Here is a 23,841-nt window from a genome sequence, read left to right on the forward strand (position 1 = left end):
TGCAAGGTGGGCCCTCCATGAATAGGACTTATTTTTCTAGCATATACCACAGATGCTCAATTGGATTGCGATCTGGGGAATTTGGAGGCTAAGTCGACATCTTGAACTCTTTGTCATGATCCTCAAATGATTCCTGAACAATTTTTGTTTTGTTCCTGGGCGTGTTATCCTGCTGAAAGGTGGTACGTGTCACATCATTCCATGAATCCAAAGACCCAAGGTTTCTCAAAAGAGCACTAGCCAGCATATTACATTGCCTTCGCCAGCTTGCCTTCTTTCCATTGTACATCCTGCTGCCATCTCATCCCCCAGTTAAATGACACACACACAAGCTGTACACATGATCTAAAAGAAAACATGATTTATCACATCAGACCACCTTCTTCCATTGCTCCATGGTACAATTATGACACTTATGTGCCAACTGTAGGCATTTTCAGCAGTGGACAGATGTTAGCATGGGCACTCTGACTGGTCTGCAACTAAACAGCCCCACATGCAGCAAGCTGTAATGCTTTTTCTGTGCTCTGACACCTTTCTCTCATGGTCAGCATTACGTTTTCACCAAATTGTGCTATGGTAGTTCTTCTGTTAGATTGGACCAGACTGGCTAGCCTTCACTCCCCATATGTATCAATGGGTCTTGGGCACCCCTGACCCTGCTGCCAGTTCTCCAGTTGTCCTTCCTTGAACTGCTTTTAGTAGGCAATAACAACTGCATATCATGAACACCCCCTCAAGACCTGCTGTTTTGGAGATGCTGTGAACCAGATGTCTAGCTACCACAATTGGACCCTTGTCAAAGTTGCTTAGATGCTTCTGACCCATATTTCCTGTTTCTAACACTTCCTCATCGAGAAGATGCCTACTATATCACACCCCTTGACAAGTACCACTGTAATGAGATAATCAATGGTATTCACTTCACCTCTCAGTGCTTTTAACATTGTAGTTTATTATTTTTAAATTTATTTCGTAAAGCTAAATTAATTGATAATATCCATCCATCCATCATCCAACCCATTATATCCTAATTACAGGGTCACGGGGTTCTGCTGGAGCCAATCCCAGCCAACACAGGGCACAAGGCAGGAAACAAACCCCAGGCAGGGTGCCAGCCCACCGCAGGGTGCACACACAAACACACCAAGCATACACTAGGGACAATTTAGGATCGCCAATGCACCCAATGTATGTCTTTGGACTGTGGGAGGAAACCGGAGTACCTGGAGGAAACCCACGCAGACACAGGGAGAACGTGCAAACTCCACGCAGGGAGGACCTGGGAAGCGAACCCAGCTCTCCTAACTGCAAGGCAGCAGCGCTACCATTGTGCCACCGTGCCGCCCTAAATGATAATATTCACTAAATAATACACTTCTTGAAAAACTAAATGCTGCTCTTTGATTTCTCAACTTATATATATATTTATCATTCTGTAGATTTTATTTTCAATAATATAGTTGTAAGCCAAGAGATGCAAAAGCCTCTCCTAGTACCAACAAGCACAAGGCAAAGTTATGATTTGCATATGATGTCATTGTGCACAAGGATCATTCCACAAACTCTTGCCATGACACATGGTTTGAAGTGTGCCAAAATGTAATACTTTAATTGTTAAATTTTGTAAAAAAATTAATTCATTTTAAATTTTCAGTTTCAGTTTTGACCTTCTAATATAGAACTAAGTGAAGGAAAGGAAGCTTACAAAGCTAAAATAGAAAACAAAGACCTTCTTCCAATGGTCAGTCTCCCAACCCCATTTCTAATGAATCAACAACTCCGACCACTTCAACTAGAAAGGTCAACCCCGCACCTTTAGCATGGGCTATCCATAAGTGATGACCAATTGAGGAAAAAACTGAAAGGGCTACACACAGGAAAAGCTGAGGGACCAAATGGAGTCAGTCCTCAGGTTCTTAAGGCCTGTGCTGACCAGCTTTGTCACCTGTTCAGTCTGTCCCTAAAGCTCCAAATAGTGTTGCTGCTATGGAAAATATCCTGTATTGCTCATGTTCCAAAGAAGGCTGGAGCCTCTTCACCTAATGACTTTGAAACAGTGCCGCTTATATTCCAAATCAGGAAGATCTTCAAGAGGCTGATTCTGAACTATATGAATCCTTTTTAAAAAGACCACTTGGACCTACTACAGTCCGCTTATTGGACAAAGACTGAAGTGGAAGATACAATAACCTAATTGCTCCACAATGCTTATTCTCACCTGGACAAACAAGGCAGCACTGTCAGGATTATGTTTTTTGATTTCTTCAGCCATGCCTGGGAAGGGGTAAATTCAGAGATATACAGATGGTTGAGCCTTTTGGTGTCTGAGGTAATGGAGTATCTCCCGGATGGCCTGCAGTTTGACTGTGATTGCAAGTTTTGTTGTTTTCACAAAATTTCATTTATAAATATTTTGTTTCAAAGAATAAACAGCATTTTTATACTCACCTTTAAAAATCCTTGTAATCCATTTGTGTCTTTTTCAACCTCAAATTCAATTGACAGCGTAACCTAAAATATAAAGACTGTTTATTTTGCAGTTTTAAATCATAGTCTGTGACCAAATATTAAAACTATAACAAAAAACAATGAAAACATTAAATATCTATCAAATACATAATGGCTTTGTCATCAGTGTTACAGGTGATTTCCTAAAGTTTAAATGAGTCAGATGTACAGAAAATTCCAATTTCAACTCATTTGCACACCAGCTTAATTCAATTCTAGGCTGCAGAGGGCACATAGCCATACTCACAGAGCAGTGTTCTTCAACCCGTGGTCCGCGGACCGGTGCCGGTCCGCAGAAAATTCCTGCCGGTCCATGAAAAATTTCGACCGAATAATGTAGGTTCGCAGTTCTGTTCACGAGTATATAGCACATTTATTTAGTCGACGCAGAAGCTAACTTTTGTCCGAACCATGATTTATTTAAATATTTACTAGCCCCAATACAATGCCTCTCGCAGCTAGTTTTCATACTATTTTAGATCATGTTTCCAGATTTCGCCGTGCATTTGAAACTTCTCTAAGGCGCTGGTCTCCAATAAATGCTGTCGACTGCGCCGTGTCAACTGCTTGTTCGGTGATTGAAGTGCGCAGCTGCCAAATGTCAGTATAGCATCCGCTCGTCTGCTGATAACACGTCACACAATTCTTATTTTATTGCTCGTATGTATTGTTTTCTAATATTTTGTTGTAGTATTTCGGAAAACAGGTTATTTCTTTCATAAAGTTTTTATTTTTATTTAATTTTTAATTTGTAGGGCTTACAAAATGGAGACAATAAAAGTCAAACAGCAAAATCTTTTAATGTTCTTTACTAGAGGCAAGGACAATATTCAGGAGAAAATTAGTGATGGTGCTGAAAGAATGCCAAGTACTAGTGCTTCAAGTTTAAGAGAAACACAGAAAAATAAATACGTTGATACTTCGGAATGTGAAATACAAGCCAAAAGAGAAAAGGAAACTATGTTAGGCATTACGATAAAGAGTATTTAAAGCTTGGTTTCATTGTAGCCCCTGGCAATGAACTATCGTCACGGCCTTTGTGTGTAGTATGTTCTGAAATTCTGTCAAATGAAGCTATGAAACCTTCCAAACTTGCTTGTCATTTGCATTCGAAACATAGAGATTTTACTGATATGCCACTGGACTTTTTTGAAAAATTACGTGACCAGATAAAAATGCAGAAAAGTCAAATGAAAATGATGATGACTAGTGACAAGTCGCTGCTTCAAGCATCTTATTTAGTTGCGCTTCGAATAGCTAAATCGAAAAAAACGTTTACTATTGGTGAGGAGTTAGTAAAGCCCTGCATCTTAGATGTCGTACGAGAAATTTTAGGTCGTCAAGCTGCTGTAAAACTAGAGGCCATTCCGCTTTCGGACACCACCATTATGAGAAGAATTGTTGAGATGGCCACCGATATTGAAAATCTAGTTGTAGAGGGGATAAAGAAATCAAGATGTTTTGCGATTCAGCCTGATGAATCAACTGACATGAGTAATCATGCTATCCTACTTTGCTTCGTGAGGTATAGTGAAGATGAAGACATAAGGAAAGAACTTCTTTATTGTCTCGATTTACCTGGACGAACCACTGGTTCAGAAATATTTAATGCTCTTGATGAGTATTTTCAAGCGCAGGGCTAGACTGGAGCAAATGCGTCGGAGTGTGTACTGACGGTGCTGCGAGCATGACTGGACTTCGCTCAGGAGTAGTTGTGAAAATAAAAGAAGTCGCGCACCCTGAAGTTTTGTCCACTCACTGTATGTTCCACCGAGAGCACCTAGCTGCAAAGAAGCTTTCTACTGAACTAAACACTGTGATGAATGACACGGTGAAGATTATTAATGAAATTCGTAATCGAGCTATGAACTCAAGGCTCTTCACGACACTATGTGAGAGCATGGACTCACACCACCAACATCTCCTTCTCCATGCAGAAGTGAGGTGGTTATCGAGAGGAAGGGTTCTTTCGCACCGTTTTCGAACTGAGGGAAGAAGTAAAGCAGTTTTTGCGAGAGTGAAAATCTGAACTGGAGCCTTTGTTGAATGAAGAATGGCTGGTAAAGCTTGCTTACATGGCGGACATATTCAGTCTGCTCAATAAAGTTAATATTCCTCTGCAGGGGTCATATACAAATATTTTTACTTTAAGAAATAAGATGGATGCGTTCAAAAAGAAGCTAGCTCTTTGGAATAGTCGCTTACAAGAGGAAGATATAGAAATGTTTCCACTTTTGGAAGAAATTTTGATGGCTGCTGATGTCAACCAGAAAGTCATATTCAACATAATAAGTCAACATTTAAGAGCATTAGCTGAAAATTTTAATAATTATTTCCCTGAAAATGAGGATCCTCGTAATGGTAACCTCTGGATTGATAATCCATTCTTGGAAAATATAAAGTCATGTGCACTTGATCCTTATGAAAAAGAAAAGCTGATTGAGTTGTCTTCTGATGTCACACTGGTGTCCAGACATAAAATGCAACCATTGTCTCAATTTTGGAAATCGCTAGAAAAAGAATATCCATCTTTGAGTTATAAAGCTATCAAATTATTGGTCATTTTTTCGACTTCCTATTTGTGCGAAAAGACTTTTCAGCCATGTCAATAATAAAAACCAAACAGAGAAATCGAAACAAATTTTCTAACAAAGAAGTAGCAGCAGATGTCGCACTAAAAAATTGTAATTGTATAACTGTATAACATATACCTATATAATAATAAAATACTATCTAGATTGGTTTTTATTTGTGTCTTAGCTTTCAGCCGGTCCGCAAAATAGTTATCCTATTTTCACCAGTCCACAGATGCAAAAAGATTGAAGAACACTGTCACAGAGAGCCAATTTGCCATTACCAATTAAACTAATCAGCATATCTTTTAGTTGAACACCTGGGCACTGTGCAAGCAGCAGCCTTTTACAAAAACCCTATCTTCTTGACATTTTTATTTTTTGTTTCTGAACTTGAAGATTAGAATTGATCTGGATTCTGACTTGGCACTGATAACAGCCATCAGAAATCAGATAAATGGATTTTAAATTTACCAACGGTTTCCAATACATGCAAACCCAGGCGCTGGCTCATCTTGACAGCACTTCAAATGATATGTGAACTTGGAAATAGTCACGAATCCAGTCATCTCTGTGAAAGAGTAAGTTCAGAGATATGCATTTGGATGAATCTGTGGTGTTATGGATAATGAGCTATCTGCTGGGCAGACCACTATCTGTGAGACCCAAGGACTATGTTTCTGATACACATCTGAGCAACACTGGCGCACCACAAGGTACAGTCCTGACCCCTTTTCTCTTCTCTCTGTATACCTCTGACTACAAATATAACACTAGGTCATGTCACTTGCAGAAACTGTCAGATGATTCTCCATTTATGGGTTGTATTGATAAAGAGGATAAGACAGAGGAGCTGAGTCAGGTGGGGGACTTTGTTTCTTGGTGCAGAAAGAATTATCAGCAACTTAACATCAGCAAAACTAAGAGACTGGTTATTGACTTTCCCCACACTAGAAATCCTGTGTGTCGGGTTAGTATTCAGGGAGTGGAAGTAGTACTTGGTGATCCACATTAATGGCAGATTGCACTGGTCTCAAAACACAAAGGAACTATATAAGAAAGGGGACTGCATTCCTTTAATGTGAATAATAACATCTTTCACATCTTCTACAAATCTGTGATGGCCAGTGTGATTTTCTATGCTATGGTGTGCTGGGCTGGTAATAACACTTTAAGAGAGGCCCACAAATTCAATAATCTACTTTACGGGCAGGCTCAGTTATATGACACATTCTTGACCCCCTGGAGGTAGTAGCAAATTAAAACAAAACTGAATGTCATAATGAACAATGCTGCCCATCTGACACACTAACACTGAATACCTTCAGCTAACAAATTATTCAGCAGAAGTGTGTCAGGAAATGCTACTGGGGCTCCTTTAAATCAATAGCAAAAAAGTCTGTCCTATGCCTCATTGTGAGTGTAACTGTCAAGCATGGAGTGCTAGGTGGCAGCCCCCCTGTGTTGCAGTGGTGCCTCGGACTCCTGCAGGGCTCCATGGGAGTTGGAGTTTGATACAGCCCTGTTGGCCACCAGGGGTGCTGCAGCTGCTGCTGAGCGCTTACGGGGAGTTCTTCTGACACACCCAGAAGTGCTGCTGGAAGTGGAACAACAAGCACCTGGAGCACTTCCGGGTGCCTTATAAATGGAACCAGCAGCCACTACTCCGAGAGCCAGAGTCAGGTGGGAGAAGACAAAGCTTGCCAGGAGGAGTGGAGGAGGAAACAAAGAAGAAGAGTGTTGTATTGTATTGTGCTGTGCTTGGGGACTGTGCTAGACTTGTGGGAAACGGGGGGAGTTGTTTCCCACGAGGAAAAAAAAACTGTGTGCCTTGAACTTGGGTCCCATGCCTGTCTATGGCGGGTTTGGGCGGCGGTGCTCCCCCTGGTGGTCCACACAAGTCAGACATTTTCTTTCTAAATGTCATTTTCTTTCTATTTAGTCATTCTGGTGTGTGTTCAGACCATAGTTTATGTGTCTATCTATTTATTTAATTAGCTTCTGTAAAAAGCCACATTTCCTCCTGGGAACAAATAAAGTTCTACCTTTCCAAAGTTCTATCTGTCTGTCATTTTGAATGTGTAAGGAAAACTGGAGTACAGAGAATTAAAAAACATATAACATATAAACTCTGTATAGACACCATTCTGGTGAAGGATTCAAACCATTGGCTGATCCAAGAAGGGGAAGTTCAGCTCAGTGTAGCACCATACCTTCCTATTTATTGATTCTGACTAGATCTCCTGTACCACTAGTTGCCCCTCTATGCCTTATATAGTTTCAGTAATGTACTGCAGTCTTTTCTGTTTTATTGTCTTTCTGCAAGAATGGCTTCTTAGCTGCAACATGCCACACAAGACAACTGTTTGTTTTTCATTCAAAGAGTGCAATTTGGTGTCAGATGACTCTACTAAATGCTGGACAAGTACTGTATTTCACGGGATTTGCTCCAGTCACTTAAGGAAGTGACCTGTAAGTATTTTACTGTTCATCAGATGCAGATAGTGCTTAGGGTCCTGCACTGTATTTTCTCATAGCAACTTGCCCAATTTCTTTCAATTTCTTTATGACAACTTTAACCCCACCACTTTTTAATCTGGTTTGGTGTGCTATTGCTCACTGATTATGACTATGATTTTATGTTGGCCAAAATGTGTAAGTTTAGTCATTTCCAAACATCTTCTTGAGGTGCCCCAGTATTCATGGTTACCATTCAAAACACCTACAGTGGTGTGAAAAACTATTTGCCCCCTTCCTGATTTCTTATTCTTTTTCATGTTTGTCACACAAAATGTTTCTGATCATCAAACACATTTAACCATTAGTCAAATATAACACAAGTAAACACAAAATGCAGTTTGTAAATGGTGGTTTTTATTATTTAGGGAGAAAAAAAAATCCAAACCTACATGGCCCTGTGTGAAAAAGTAATTGCCCCTGAACCTAATAACTGGTTGGGCCACCCTTAGCAGCAATAAGTGCAATCAAGCATTTGCGATAACTTGCAATGAGTCTTTGACAGCGCTCTGGAGGAATTTTGGCCCACTCATCTTTGCAAAATTGTTGTAATTCAGCTTTATTTGAGGGTTTTCTAGCATGAACCGCCTTTTTAAGGTCATGCCATAGCATCTCAATTGGATTCAGGTCAGGACTTTGACTAGGCCACTCCAAAGTCTTCATTTTGTTTTTCTTCAGCCATTCAGAGGTGGATTTGCTGGTGTGTTTTGGGTCATTGTCCTGTTGCAGCACCCAAGATCGCTTCAGCTTGAGTTGACGAACAGATGGCCAGACATTCTCCTTCAGGATTTTTTGGTAGACAGTAGAATTCATGGTTCCATCTATCACAGCAAGCCTTCCAGGTCCTGAAGCAGCAAAACAACCCCAGACCATCACACTACCACCACCATATTTTAATTTTGGTATGATGTTCTTTTTCTGAAATGCTGTGTTCCTTTTACGCCAGATGTAACGGGACATTTGCCTTCCAAAAAGTTCAACTTTTGTCTCATCAGTCCACAAGGTATTTTCCCAAAAGTCTTGGCAATCATTGAGATGTTTCTTAGCAAAATTGAGACAAGCCCTAATGTTCTTTTTGCTTAACAGTGGTTTGCGTCTTGGAAATCTGCCATGCAGGCCGTTTTTGCCCAGTCTCTTTCTTATGGTGGAGTCGTGGACACTGACCTTAATTGAGGCAAGTGAGGCCTGCAGTTCTTTAGACGTTGTCCTGGGGTCTTTTGTGACCTCTCGGATGAGTCGTCTCTGCGCTCTTGGGGTAATTTTGGTCGGCCGGCCACTCCTGGGAAGGTTCACCACTGTTCCATGTTTTTGCCATTTGTGGATAATGGCTCTCACTGTGGTTCTCTGGAGTCCCAAAGCTTTAGAAATGGCTTTATAACCTTTACCAGACTGATAGATCTCAATTACTTCTGTTCTCATTTGTTCCTGAATTTCTTTGGATCTTGGCATGATGTCTAGCTTTTGAGGTGCTTTTGGTCTACTTCTCTGTGTCAGGCAGCTCCTATTTAAGTGATTTCTTGATTGAAACAGGTGTGGCAGTAATCAGGCCTGGGGGTGGCTACGGAAATTGAACTCAGGTGTGATACACCACAGTTAGGTTATTTTTTAACAAGGGGGCAATTACTTTTTCACACAGGGCCATGTAGGTTTGGATTTTTTTTCTCCCTAAATAATAAAAACAATCATTTAAAAACTGCATTTTGTGTTTACTTGTGTTATATTTGACTAATGGTTAAATGTGTTTGATGATCAGAAACATTTTGTGTGACAAACATGCAAAAGAATAAGAAATCAGGAAGGGGGCAAATAGTTTTTCACACCACTGTATTTCATCACTAGGTCATACATTTTAATCAAGTGTGCTGTTGGTGGAATTTAAAAAATATATGGAATAGCTTGGCTAATTTATATGTCCTAATACTTTTGTAAGGTACTATAATTTATATAGTGCTCCTTATTAATGTTTCTTAGTTACTCTAGCAATATTAATATATATGAAATAACAATGTTTATTAGGAGAGTGAGTGAAGTACAGAAAAATAAATGAACAAATAAAGAGTGGTTAATTTTCAGCTAAAAAAATAAATAAGAATGACATTCTTTTACATAGGGATATAATCATTTCACAATTTCTGTTTAATTCGTTGAAGTTTCAGTCCTTGTAAAGTACAGACATTATGCTTTATCCTGTCTGTCCCTTGAGGCCAGAATTTTAGCAATATCTTTGTTTATAAAATCTTTGTTAAAACTGATACCACCTTTTGTGCACAATGGGCCTACCTTATTATAGTAGCGCATTTAAAGACCTATTTTAACTTGAGCAAGAGTCTTATTAACGTAAAATTTCACCATAATATTTACCAACATTTAATAAGAATGGTAAACTAGCTATGAAAAAAAGCTAACATACTGAATGGACTCTTACATGTAAAAGTAATTGTGAACATGTGCCATGTAAGTTGAGAAAACATTTCTAATATATAGTAAGGACTCTTTAGTGGAGTAATGAATGACATGTAGAAATCACTGATGATTAAAGGTTCTTAAATAAGGCCATTTTTGTCCTTAATCTTCCTAAGCCCTAAATGAGATCTTGCTGTTGTGGCCTCAGAAGAAGCCAATGTTCGCAATTTCTCCTGCTGTTATGAGCTATTGCGGTCATATCTGTGCACTTTCCACTTATATAGGAGAAAGTTACATCCATAGACATTATCTGGGCAATTCTCCATTAGAGTCAAATTTTTAAATATTATCAGGTACATTATTTTAAGATACAGAACAAAATTGAATATCGCTGAGGAACAAGAAGAAGCTGTGCATCACAAAAAAAAAAATAAATCAGTGATTAGGGATGGACATGAAAATGCCTAACTTTCAAATTTACTACTTGATTTTGAATGTATGTATTATGTGACAATAATAAATTATCTTGGACCAAGCTTGTCAACCAAGGAGAGGAAATCCTACTCAAATTCCTTCTTGCTTTGCTCTTTGTACCAGTTAACATTAATTACCAACAACCAAGTAACACTCACTTAAAATATTATAGGAGAGCAGGAGACAATTTAAGGTAAAGATGTTGCTGTCAATCATACCATTATAAGATAATAATTTACTTAAACAATCCAATACTTATACAAACAATGATTACATCTTGCCTGAAGAAGGGGCCTGAGTTGCCCCAAAAGCTTGCATATTGTAATCTTTTTAGTTAGCCAATAAAAGGTGTCATTTTGCTTGGCTTTTCTTTTATACAATCCCAAAACAACATAATAGTTGATGTATGAAATGTACTTTGTATCTTGACCTTTAGAAATGTGTATATTGACATTTATTTAATATATGAAGATTAGAGACTTCACTAAAAGTAACCTTGCCAAAATTTTATGAACATTTCCCGAATATCTACCTTACAAATTGTTCTTTTAATCTAAGATAAAGATACTGAGAGTGAATCTAGGTTATACCAGTGCTTTCAAAACAAAGAGTACCTTTCAAATGGGCTTTTTTAATAAGTGCAATAAAACAAACATACCTAGTTGCACAGTGAACACTGTCAATTACTATGCTTACCATGTAAACATCTGTTTTTTCTTAGACAGCAGGAATAGCACCTTATAATAAAACGCATTGGGAAAATGTTAAAAGAATGAGACTGTGCCAAATAAATGTTCTTAGCTTTTGATGATGATACATTGGACAAGTAACCATTACCTATGTTCAGTTTAAAAATTAGGTAAAGCTTATTTCTCTGTATTTTGACAAACTCTTGTCTCTTGGCTTCTTGCGTCTTCAGTATGTCTTTGTCACCTTGATCACTACTGTCACATTTTAAGATATCTCTTGCTTTCTTTAGCTGTCTGTGACAGGTCAGCATTCCACCACCATGTTTCCTTGTGTGTAGTTGATCCTTCTGTCTCATCACATATCCTTTCTGTAGTTTTCCACCAAATATTAATTGCTTTCTACTCTCCATTTAACAACTAATGAATGTGGAATTAAAAACTCAACAGATTTAAATCTTCTGCTTTCCTCTTTCAGCTAACACAGCAGAATATTTCATAGCTAAATAAGAATGTGCAAATACTAAATGTATGTCATTAATTTGGTTTTTGAAGGCAAATTAGTGTTCATGAGCACATGTCATATATTTGATTGGTTAAGATTAAATGACTAAAGCTAAAGCATTTCCTATAAATGTTTTAATCCTGTTGTTGTTCACAGGCATAAACAACAACAAACTCTGATTGCGCATATAAGACACTATGAAAACTGCACAACAATGATCATTATACAAGAGTTCTGAAATAATGGATATTGTAAGACTGATGAGTTTGATTTAATACAGGAAGCTGTAAAGTTTGGACACATGTAAAAAATTATTAACTACTTGATATTTATATCAGTATTTTAATTCAGTTGTTACTGTTAGTATTTATTTTTTTTATTCTTTTACAGAAAAAGGCACAATGTTGTACTTTTAATAAATAATGCGTGGAACGGGAGTTCAATTCTTTGCTGTGGAATTCAATTGTCTTTAAGTATCATAAAATTTCACTGGCACTGGTATTAAGTACAAAAAATCTGCTATTGTGACATCCCTATATGGGACCCATTTTGGTATTTCACAGCAGTAGATGCCTGTGGAGTACTGCAGACAGGAGCAGGCAGTCAAGGAATGACATACAGGACTAAATTTAACTCTCCCCCCTTACATTTACAGTAACAAAAATGTAATAGAATCTAACCTAATATTTGTATTTCAGTATGCCTTTTCTTTAGTCAATGTGAATTAAGCCAGTAGCCACTTAATTCACAGACTGTGTTGAAACTACATGTTGACTGAGCAGATAAAATGAGTGCAGATAAATGTCGTTTAAATTTGTGATTTTAGAGGCAACATAATAGCAGAAGGAAATATGGCATTTTTTTACTTTTTTTTTTTTTTTTTACATTATTTACATTTTATATTGTCTTTATTGAGAAATAAATCTAGCTTTTGCCTGGTGTGATGGTTGCATGCCAATTGTATCATAACATAGCAGAAAATCTCAGATTTAAGAGTGAACCAGAATAGGATCAGAAGAACGATACTTTGGAGTACCATAAAGTATTTAAACATATCTTCACAGTAAAAGCATAGATTCGAGCTAACAGTGGGAGTAGAAAAATATGTCCCAAAATATTTTGTGAAAAGGTATGTTTCAAAAGCCTGTCACTTTTACTAATAAGAATATAAGCTATCCATTCAAAATAAATGTTTCATTGTTAACTGAGGTATTAACCATATGCTGATCTGCCTAGTTTTCGGTTAGCTTTTATTTGCTAAAACATAAGTGTTGTTTCAAAGTTAAAGTATAAAAACACGGTTGTGGATACAGTTCTTGTAAGAATGAGAAATACAGGTATAATATACAGGTATTTATACTACTTTATACAGTTATTGGTATAAACAAATATCTAAGCTTCATGAAGTAAAGCTAGCAGCACACTACACAACTTCATGTTAGACTGCATGTCAGACTTAATGACCTCAGCTACTAGATCTCATTGCCTAAATATGTCAGTTTACACTAGGAATCGTAGGAAATGATGGACTACATGATGGCTTCATGACTTTTTATCACAATTTTAAATTTCAGAAGTATTACAAGCTTGCGACATTCTGAAAGCCAATTAGAGTGCTGAATGACAAAGCAACGACTGTACAAATGTTTTTATTTATCCATGTATGATAAGCTCAGCCATAGTCTCAGCCTGTATGTTTCACAAGACAATGGATGAACATGCCATTCTTTTATTTGTTTAATCCAATACATCCCTTTTTCTTCTTTCCTTACAGGTGCATTTTACATATAGTACTTACAACTGCCCAGGAACCCACCGCTATGACTGAAGTTTGTTATGGTGAGTCACAGAGAGCTATATAACTGAGTCACTGGGGATGTCACACTACATATTCAGTGGTCACGAGTTTATGCTGCAATTCGTTATGTTTCAATGAGATTATGTAAATGAAGGTTATGACAGAAAAATACTGGGAAAGTTGTGCAGGGTGACACCGACCTCAAACTAAGTATTCACTTTTCTTGTACAGTAGTGTAAAACTTTCAAATATGAAAGTACATTTATACACTGAGTCTTATTTGAACATGGAATTTACATGGTGTTGTGATGACATCAGTTCTGCGCCTTTGTGTTTTGTCTGCACAAAAAATAACTAGTTTTTCCTGTGGTAACAAAAATAAAACAGTAAAGTTTAAACATCCTTGATTAAGAAATATAAGTGAACATGTCTCACATTTTACCTGCAAGAAACTTGTAAAAGTCACTAGGTCAAATGTGAATCACAAACTATAGAAGATCTTTAAATAAACATTTATATGTGCAAACATGATTTTTTTTCCCCCATTCACCCCTCTAGTAAAATCTAACTATGTATAAAAATACACATGCCTTTTAGGTTGGAATACCAAGAAGAAAATTTTAAATCTTTGTGGTCTACAGACAACACAAATAGAATTTGACACAACTGTGGTATCATAACCAGTACTCTAGTATTTTATTTGTATGGACAGGTGTGGAAAGTCAAGAGCACCTTTGGTTGTATATGTTGTTAACCACACTCTGAAAGAAAATAAAAAGACTGTTGCTGGTGGTTTTGTTTACAATGGACTTTATTTCATGGGTGGAACACTAAGAATGCCAGCACTGAAAAAGAAATCAGAAGACAGACATGGGTCAATCAATCAGGCAAACATTTTCATATACAGGGCATTCCCATTTAATGTTAGTAAAACAAAAGGACTGTATTATTACTGGCTAAAGAAAAAAAATTCAGCCAATCCAGCCTTTAGATTTATACAGAAAAGTAGTAGTAGGAACAGATTGGTTTCAGGCAGCTCATAAGCTACTTCTGCATTTACTAAGAATGGCACCCTTCCAGGAAGTAGTTGTTAATATTATTTTAGGAACAAATGCACACATTTGGTCCATATAGTAATAATTATATTAATTATTTACATTTATATAGCACTTTTCTCACATATGTATGGTTACCACACAATGTGGATTATGTGACACAAATGACATGAGAATTTTTTTTCTATAGTTATTATGTAATTTTTCCATGAAAATATTAATTTTTTTTGTCTACTACCACAACCAAATACAGGGGGTAAGTAACATTTAAAAAATGATTTTCATTTTCAGGTGAAGTATTCCTTTACAACAGGAAAAATCAAACCATGACATTGATTTGATTGTAACTATTGATTTACGTCCCTATGACACATTCCAGATGTCTGCCCATGACTAGATGTAGTTGAGTAAGACAATGAAAGTATGGATGGTAAGTTTACTAAGGAAATTCTCTGTTAGTCTTAGTTTATCTCATTTCAGCCCTGGATCCTTACCTGTGGCAATGTGTCCTATTTATGTCATATATAGTGTGTTTTTTTGTGGATTAAGATGAGCGTTCTTGAAAAAGATTACATATATGGACATTGATATGTGCAAGATCAGGAACAGCTGTCCATGTGTACATGATCAATACACTTTCAACACTAATTTAAAGATGTCTATCTTTTAATAAACTTGTGAAAAAAAGGGTTTTACTGTTTTAATCTGCTTATTTCATTTTTTTCATAGAATGTTCACTCTATACGACAGTTTCAGACAAAGGCTATTTAGTTTAGTATTTTCATTTTTGAAAGGATATCTTGTTATACCCAAGGTCAGGCTAAAAATGTAACCAAGTTTTGAACCCTATTTAATAAATCATAACATTATAAAATCTTAGAAATGTTTTTTCAATGACCTGTTTAAGTAGCCATTCAAGGTATCACAAGACACACTTGCATGTAAACTTACCAAGGTCCAGTTTTAGTAACTGTAGTCAACTTAACAGTGTAACCTTGAAGGGAAACCATGCAAATTCCTGACTGAGGCCTCCTCAGCAGTGAATCTAACCTGGTTTAAATAACTTCCACCAGTTACCACCTTATCACCCAGATGGGCACACAGGCAGTGCTACAGAGAAAGTGATACAATAAATTATAGAAGAATAAAGAGAGAAACAATATGCATAGATAAAATACAGATTCCTCCCATATCCCAAAGATATGCATGTTAGGTTACCCACAGACCTAAAATTATAATTTTAATCATAAGTGACTTCAATTGTTAACAGAAGACTGCCCTACAGAAAGCCATTGTCAAATCTAAGATTGAACTCTGCTGTGCTCTCAATATCAGTTAAAACAACTTTCTATTCTCTGGGACACCATAAGGAAAAGAAAATTGATGGAAAGTAAACACATGCACTGATTAAAAATATACATATATAGTCTTAAGCACACCTCAGCTGTGGGTGTAGACTAAGAGCTATGCTGTTAATATAAAAATTGTTACACCTAAATGGAAATTTTCTACATCTGTTTACTAGCAATTCTACTTTGCAGCAATAGAGGGTTTGAAGGCTGTATACAGATGTGTAAATCAATGTCAAGTTCTAATTTGATAGAAACTTGTCACTGTTATCTTAAGTGTACTACTGAAGCTTACTTATTATCACTCTTCAGCACTTTTCATTGTCATCAGTAACTGGCCCTCGCTTTGTTTCTGGCTCTCCTCTTTGGTGCTGCAAAGAAGTGTGACACTGGTAGAACCTGTCTAGCTTTAAATTTAAGTGTAAATAATTGTAATCAAGATCAACTTTTCCTCCTAGAGAGGTGGTATGTTTCTGGATAAGCTTAATGGGATTGCACTTGTTATCTTTGTAAAACACTACTGAAACACACCCTTCATGGCAGAATCTTATGTCATGAATCATACTAATTCAATAGCTCCTGTAAAAAGTGAAATTTTCCCCCTGTGATAAATAAAGTTTGCTATATCTATCTATCTATCTATCTATCTATCTATCTATCTATCTATCTATCTATCTATCTATCTATCTATCTATCTATCTATCTATCTATCTATCTATCTATCTATCTATCTATCTATCTATCTATCTTTTTTTATTTAGAGCAATGGTGATTATGTTTGCACCTTTAAACTGTGCAAATTACGTTTTAATATTGTTGATAGTTATACAATTTCAATACCATATTAATTTTTCTATTCATCTTACCAAGATCAAAAGAAATGTAAACATGGACACAGATTAAAGGTGAAGTTTTTTTTGGCTTTATAAAAATGTATTACAATAGTGGCTCATCAACAACAGTCTTCTCTATTTTCAGTAACTTGAATGCAATGATAAGTGTAATGGTCTTCTCTCTAAGACTAAAGGTTATACCAATAATAATGCACTATATTTCCCTGCTGACATAAAAATGGCAACTCATCTGATCTAACAGACATCTAAGTGTTGTGATCTCTATAATAAATCGCATTTCCAATTGCTGACATTCAGGTAGTGTGCACTGAAAGGTACCCTTAAGTATGTCACGCCACTTTTTGCCCAAACAATATACATTTTTCAACATTTTGAAAAGAAAAGACAGGCATTCAATTAATCGGTTTATTGTATGTGCTCAGCGAAAAACAAGTGCGTGCAAAGCCATCCTTATATTCTGTCATCTATATTTATACTTGAGAATCAATTATATAACTACATGCATAACCAAATAAAGCATGAGGAAAAAATACTCATTTATACTTCCTTAAAAAACACTTCAGACAAGCAAGCTTACGATATATGCTCCTATGAAACAGTTCAGTAATAGTTCATTTTTATATATCCAAGCATCACTTCTCCCCCTACAATTTTCAAATCACATCTTGTTGACTGTCTCTATTACTTCTCAGAGGTTATCAGCTTTTTTGCACATGAAAACTTCAGAAAAATGTAAGTTTCCAACATTCACCACTTCACTGTCTGTGTACTTGAATTTGCCCTTGGTGTTCTTGATGCACTACACCATCTCTTCAGCCATTCTTTAGCTACTAAAACAATTAAATAATCTCTTTATAATTAATCTTTCATCTTCCATCCATCCATCCATTATCCAACCCGCTATATCCTAACTACAGGGTCACGGGGGTCTGCTGGAGCCAATCCCAGCCAACACAGGGCACAAGGCAGGAAACATTTCAGCAATATTTCTCTTCAGTTTCCCTTTGGCTTATCTGTTATCCTATTTAATCTCTGGTCTCATAAAATTAGTTTAATTTCTTTTCCACTCTTGTTTTCCCTGCTGTCTTGCCTACTTTACAACCAAGCATTACATAAGCAAAGACTGTCATTCCAACAAGGGTGTTTTCATCTTTTCATGTCTACTGATACACATATACATGAGAAAAAAGTGTTTCCAGTAGTAATAACTGTACATGTTAAAGATTATTCCGCTAAATGTATCACAGCAAAGCACAAAAGAAAGACCACCACTTCTAGAGCAAGTTCAATGTGGGTGGCATCCATTTGGGAGATTTTTTGTATGACCGTGAAGTTTAAAAACAATGTTTTACTCATCATAGACATTTAAAAGAGCGGTGAAAGACACCACATTTAACAACATCATACATATTTAACTGTTTTAAAAGCTGAATTAAAAAGAGTACACAATGTACAATTTTACTTACAAATTAACTATTAGTATAAAAGAGATTGATTGAACATCAGTATATATTAAACTATTGCCACAGACTAAGTCAAGCATAGTGAGAGAAAGTAAACATTGCTTAAACTAATTTAAATAATAGTTCAACTACAACATCTGGTGTACTGCCAACAAAAATAATCTGCCTTCTACATGAAAATTAAAAATATATCAAGATTTTCAGATCTTTCCTTTGTTTTTTGTGAATAATATTATGGGCTGAGAAATAATCTTCTCCTTTATATTAATACCTAAGAGTGATGAGTACTGTAGTATAGTATTTAGGAACTCAGGAATATTCAGCCTTAACCCTGAAGTGTTTCTTGTTCCTGGAACAAGGTTTTCAATCAATACCAACTTTTGTCTGTAATCATCTTTTTAATTTTGCCGAGAGGCAAATGGGAAGAAGCTAGACAGAACATTAAAATTGTAAAATAAAGGGCAAGAAAATAAAAAAAATAATCTGAGTTCATTTGTACTGTAAAGGAATAAAGCCTTTTCTTATGTAAATGTGTCACATGTATCACACATCATCTGAATCCATAAAAAATACAAAACCACCCATTATGTCCTGTACATCAGCTAAACACTTGCTCTGTTGAATTAACAGAACCATAGAAACAGTTAAAGAAAATGTCATATACAGGTTGATATTCAAAAATCCGGCCATCAATAATCCGGTTCCTTCAGATTTCCGGCATGGATTTCGGAGCGCATTTTCAAATTTACCGTGTTGGCATGCCAATGTTTTCTGGAGGCGCCGTTTATGTTTTGATGGCACTGTAGTCGATAATCAGTTGTTGGGTCTTGCTTGCACCTGCTAACAGGCATTCCTGCTCATTTTATCATTTATTTGCTGCTGTATAGCCCCATTATGGATTCAGCAATGAAAAGAGGTGGCGTAAAACATAAACATTGTGCGTTGTCGATCACAGAGAAAGTTGAACTAAAATTCTGTAGAACTGTTTTATTTAGTTGGTCAACATTAAAATTTCATTTGCTTTTCATTTAGTGTATAATTTTCTTTCTTTAAAGGACTGTACAGGTAGTCATTTTCTGTTAAATATAAAGAGCATATATAATCATCCAAAACTCGGCATTTTCGAAAATCTGGCACTCCTCAGGTCCGGAGGTTGCCGGATTTTTGAATGTCAACCTGTACTAGAATGCAGTATAACTGAAGGTATTACTGACATGAAATGTTAAACATAGTATCCATTTATGGTAGAAACAGCAAATAAAAGGCTTCAGAACCAACCTTTTCTTAGAAATGTTGCCTAAAAATTTAGGTGAAGAAAATACAAAATCCAAACCAATGGTAATGTTGACCAGAAACAAATCTGCAACTCCAGTACTATGCTACTGCAATGCTGCACAACAACATACTGTAACACATAATATCCATTACCTTTTATCTATCTGCCTTGTAAATTAATCAACTGATTTTTTGCTTTATTTATGAAATTGCTTTGAATGCTAGTTTGCAACTTTTAGTACTCTTCAACTGTTCTTTTCATTTACTTAACTAAATAGTACCAAATTCAATAGTTACTAATACTTAAAAAGAATAATCAAAAACAAAAACTAACATAGGATGCCAAAATGTGTAACTTTTTAGAATTAAAAAATAAATTGATTCCCATGTCACAGTAAATGATCTCTTGCCTACAGGGTAAACTGCAGTATTCATATCTTAGTCATGAATTTCTAATAAAGAAGTTATCCAAAACACATTTAATTCTGTACATGGTTCTGGTTACGAAATGCCTAAAGAATAATTTTTTCATAGTATAATTATGGTAAATCAATCTTAAACTCAAGAAAAATATCATCTTCTTGTAAAATTTACTTTCCTTCATCACAAACATATTTTATAAAATAACCAATTGTAATATAAAAAGATCCTGAATCTATATATGTTTAACATTCATCTGCTCATATTAAATATGCAGTCTGTACTACATGTCTTAAAAGTCAAATGATTCTTCAAATAGATTTTGGTGCTCTGCGGTGGGTTGGCACCCTGCCCAGGATTGTTTCCTGCCTTGTGCCCTGTGTTGGCTGGGGTTGGCTGTGTTCGGATTCAGCGGGTTGGAAAATGGATGGATGGATGGATTTTGGTGCTTTTTCAGGGGGACTCTCTTCAGCTTTTTGAAGCCAAACTATGTGCCATGATAGATACAAATGCAAACAGTCAAACTCTGGGCTTTACCACAATAATATTTGAAACATACTTTTTTCAGTCTATATATTGTTAATACATTTATAAGTCATTTCTCTTTGGATTTCTGTTTGTTTGTTTGCTAATCACATAAAAAATGGCATGTGCCTTGCCATTGGTCCAATGGTCCAACTTAAGATATAGGCTATATGTCATATTAGGAAGAGGAGTTATAAAAGTGGGGAAGGAGCAATTTAAAAATGGCATGGATGCATGGACTACAATTACCATTAGCCAGTGCGAGTGTGCTGGATGAGGACATCCTCATCAGCACTCACACAATTTTGTAGCGGCCAAAGAAGAAGGTACATAAAGCATTTTCTTTTCAATTTATTTGGCATTGTCTCACAAGACAACAGATTTTGTCTGAGTATGTCTTTATGTCTCATCATGGGTCGTGTTTAGCCATGATGAATTTCCAATTCCCCATTTATTTATACCCAGGAAACAGGGTACTTTGGTTAGTAAACATATAAATTTGTTAATTAGTGATAGATTAAAAATGAAAATTAATAGGGACACACTCAATACACACTCTTACTTTATTTACAGAGGATGCATTTACTTTGCTTATTATTGTTTATAGTGTAGAAGATCCTATGAACATTAAAATGGAGAAATAGCTGTCAATGGAAATAAGAGCTTTGGTACACTTCATCAATAGCCAAAAAGAGAGTCAGGCTGCAAAGTTTATTAAGTTTGAGGAACGTTAAAGATTTTTGTATGTGCTCAGCCAGCAAAGACTTGCCTGGAGGAGGGTGCTATGCAGAACAATGGCCTCTTTTGTTTGTCTTGCTTTGTTTTTGTCAGAAAAGTGCTACAGAGATTGTTCTAGTGCCAAAGTGATTTCATACTACCATGTTCACCACATTCATGTTCAAGTAATGACAGTGTATTGCAGTTCATCAGTTTCTTTAACAAGGTGTTATTAATGCCAAATGTCATGCTACCCAACAATTGGCCATACACAAATTCGGAAGTAAAAGCTGCAATTTGTTTTGTCTTTTATTTTGACTGCTATTTGGGAGCAGCATTAACAGAACCAAACTCTAAACATTTTACTTAACCCACCCCTAAAATACACAGTACTATAACGGTAACGACTGCTTTTCAGCAGTCTTTGTATTGTATTGCATTCAATTTAGTTCTGACTAGGGAATCCATTCCCGGACGGGTTTATCCATTCCCGGGAATTCGGGAATCCCGCATTTCATTCCAGGGAATCCCGGGCTCCCCGGCATGACACAGTGCACAGGCATCTCACATGTGAACGGTTTGCGAACGACCGACACTTATTTTTAATAAAACTACTGCAATATGTTGACACAAATAAAAGACTAACCTTATCTACAAGCAGTTCATGCTGTCATATAAGTACATGCATATGTAGTTGCTGTAATAAGACCGTAGAAAACACAATGCCCTCACAGGTGGTGCAGTGGTAGTGCTGCTGCTGCTGCTGCTGCTTTGCAGTAAGGAGACTGTGGAAGATTGCGGGTTCGCTTCCCGGTTCATCCCTGTGTGGATAGCGCTTTGAGTTCTGAGAAAAGCGCTATATAAATGTAATTTATGATTATTATTAACGTGTCCAGCGCGCTGTCGTCCAGGCAAGAACGCACCTTCGTGCAGAAGTACGCCAGCCTCTAAGAAAGCACGCTCTGCCTCCACTGAAGCAGTGAAGCACTATCATCAGATACTGATACGCTTGTTCTAAACAATGCCCACGCTTGCCATTGCTCTGAAACACCGCCATTTAAGCTTTTACTGATGCATCCAGTTTCTTGTCATCATTCTGCGATGGCAAGTTTCTTGGCACAGATAATGTGGATGCAACAGACTGACGCGTTGCAATTTCAAGTTGCTGTTCAAAGCTGTTGTCTGATGAAGTGCAAGCTGCAGCAATGGTGCCACCTTAATTATTTTCAACTATAACACGCTATATATGCGAGCTTGGCCGTTCCCGTTTTCCCGGGAATTACAGCAGTTTCATTCCCGGGAATGCGGGAATGAAAAATGTCCGTGAATCCCGGGCTCCGGGATTCCCTAGTTCTGACACTGTAGTTTTTCTTCATTGAGGTCTTGCACACCATAGTAAACAATAGGATTACTGATGACTATTCTATTCCAGGGTTCTGCTTACACATAAAATAACCACTCAACATGTAAGAGTAAAATACATTAGTTTTTTAGGCAAATTAACTTTACATCATTGAAAAAGAAATTGGCAAATGAATGTCTAAACAGCAATAAAAGTCAAGGCACCTGCGGTCTAGCCAAGAGTAGTTAACAGTAATATGTAGTCTTGGTTGCTGTCCCATTTGAATTTTTCACTGAACTTAAATACAACATTTAAAAATTGTGGTTTTCATAAGTACTTAATTGAAAGGTGGAGTACTTGAAACTGCCTACATAAGAGAACAACTCAGGACAGACTTGCCGTATATTTTCAAGAATGAACTTAAAAAACAACTTCCTTGAAGCTTCCTTGAGAAATGAGCTTAATTAGACTTTAAAAGGCTGCTGATATGTTTTGGTTGGTTACTTTGAAAGTACACATTAACCACTGTGTCTGCTTACTCTACAATATTTGCAAAGTTCAGACTATTGGCTGATATACATGGAACCTTAAGTTAGTCAATGTCTAGCTATTTATGTATTTATCAAGTCATCAAAACTGAGACTACCCCAGCAGTATCATGTGCAAGGCAGCAACCAACTCTGTACTTAATGCTAATCTATATTATGCATTTTATTAAAAATAAAAATATTAACTTTTCAAGAGAATTCAGAACATTATATATACAGTATATTATATTTCTATTTTTCTATTTCTATTTAGGAAAGCATATTAACAAGAATGCTACTAATTATTGTTGTTTTATCTCTGTTTTAAACTTGTTTTGCCTTTGTTTAAACTTTTTATGTAGCACTTTGAGATTTACTACAAATGTAAAGTGCCCTATAAATAAAATGCACTATTATTATTATTATTATTATTATTATTATTATTATTATTATTATTATTATTATTATATAAAACCAACATAGTACTGTAAAGACCACGGTAAAGAAATTAGTAAATACTGATAATTTACTTTTAAAAATTTACTGATAATTATGCAACCTATCTGGAAAAAGCCACAAAAGGTTGCAAAACTGTTTAAGCTGTTACAGGCACAATCTGAATACATTTTTTACTTCATTTAGAAGCAACAGTAACTAAACCACCTTAGACTTATGTCATGAGTTATTAGACATTAAGTTCAGCAGGTGTGAGTCAATACTTGAAGGGAAATTTAGAAGCTGAAAGAAAATTATATTAGTACAATTAGTTGTTCAGTAGAAAATGTAACCTTCTCAGACTCGCTTAATTAAATTCAGGTTAACAATTGGGTTGGACCCTGTCCTCCTC

The 23,841-nt window shown here is 36.3% G+C and overlaps 1 protein-coding gene across 1 annotated transcript in view; it reads right to left on the reverse strand.

Annotated features, from left to right (window-relative positions):
* The window catches only part of LOC114659361 (cadherin-like protein 26), a 111,473-nt gene that overhangs the window by 81,280 nt on the left and 6,352 nt on the right, over positions 1–23,841 (reverse strand). The window contains exon 2 of the mRNA XM_028811804.2: positions 2,452–2,514. Coding sequence (XP_028667637.1) covers positions 2,452–2,514 — 63 coding nt within the window. The remainder of the gene's footprint in view (positions 1–2,451; positions 2,515–23,841) is intronic.

This window comes from Erpetoichthys calabaricus, chromosome 10 (assembly GCF_900747795.2).
Source record: "Erpetoichthys calabaricus chromosome 10, fErpCal1.3, whole genome shotgun sequence".
NCBI lineage: Eukaryota > Metazoa > Chordata > Cladistia > Polypteriformes > Polypteridae > Erpetoichthys > Erpetoichthys calabaricus.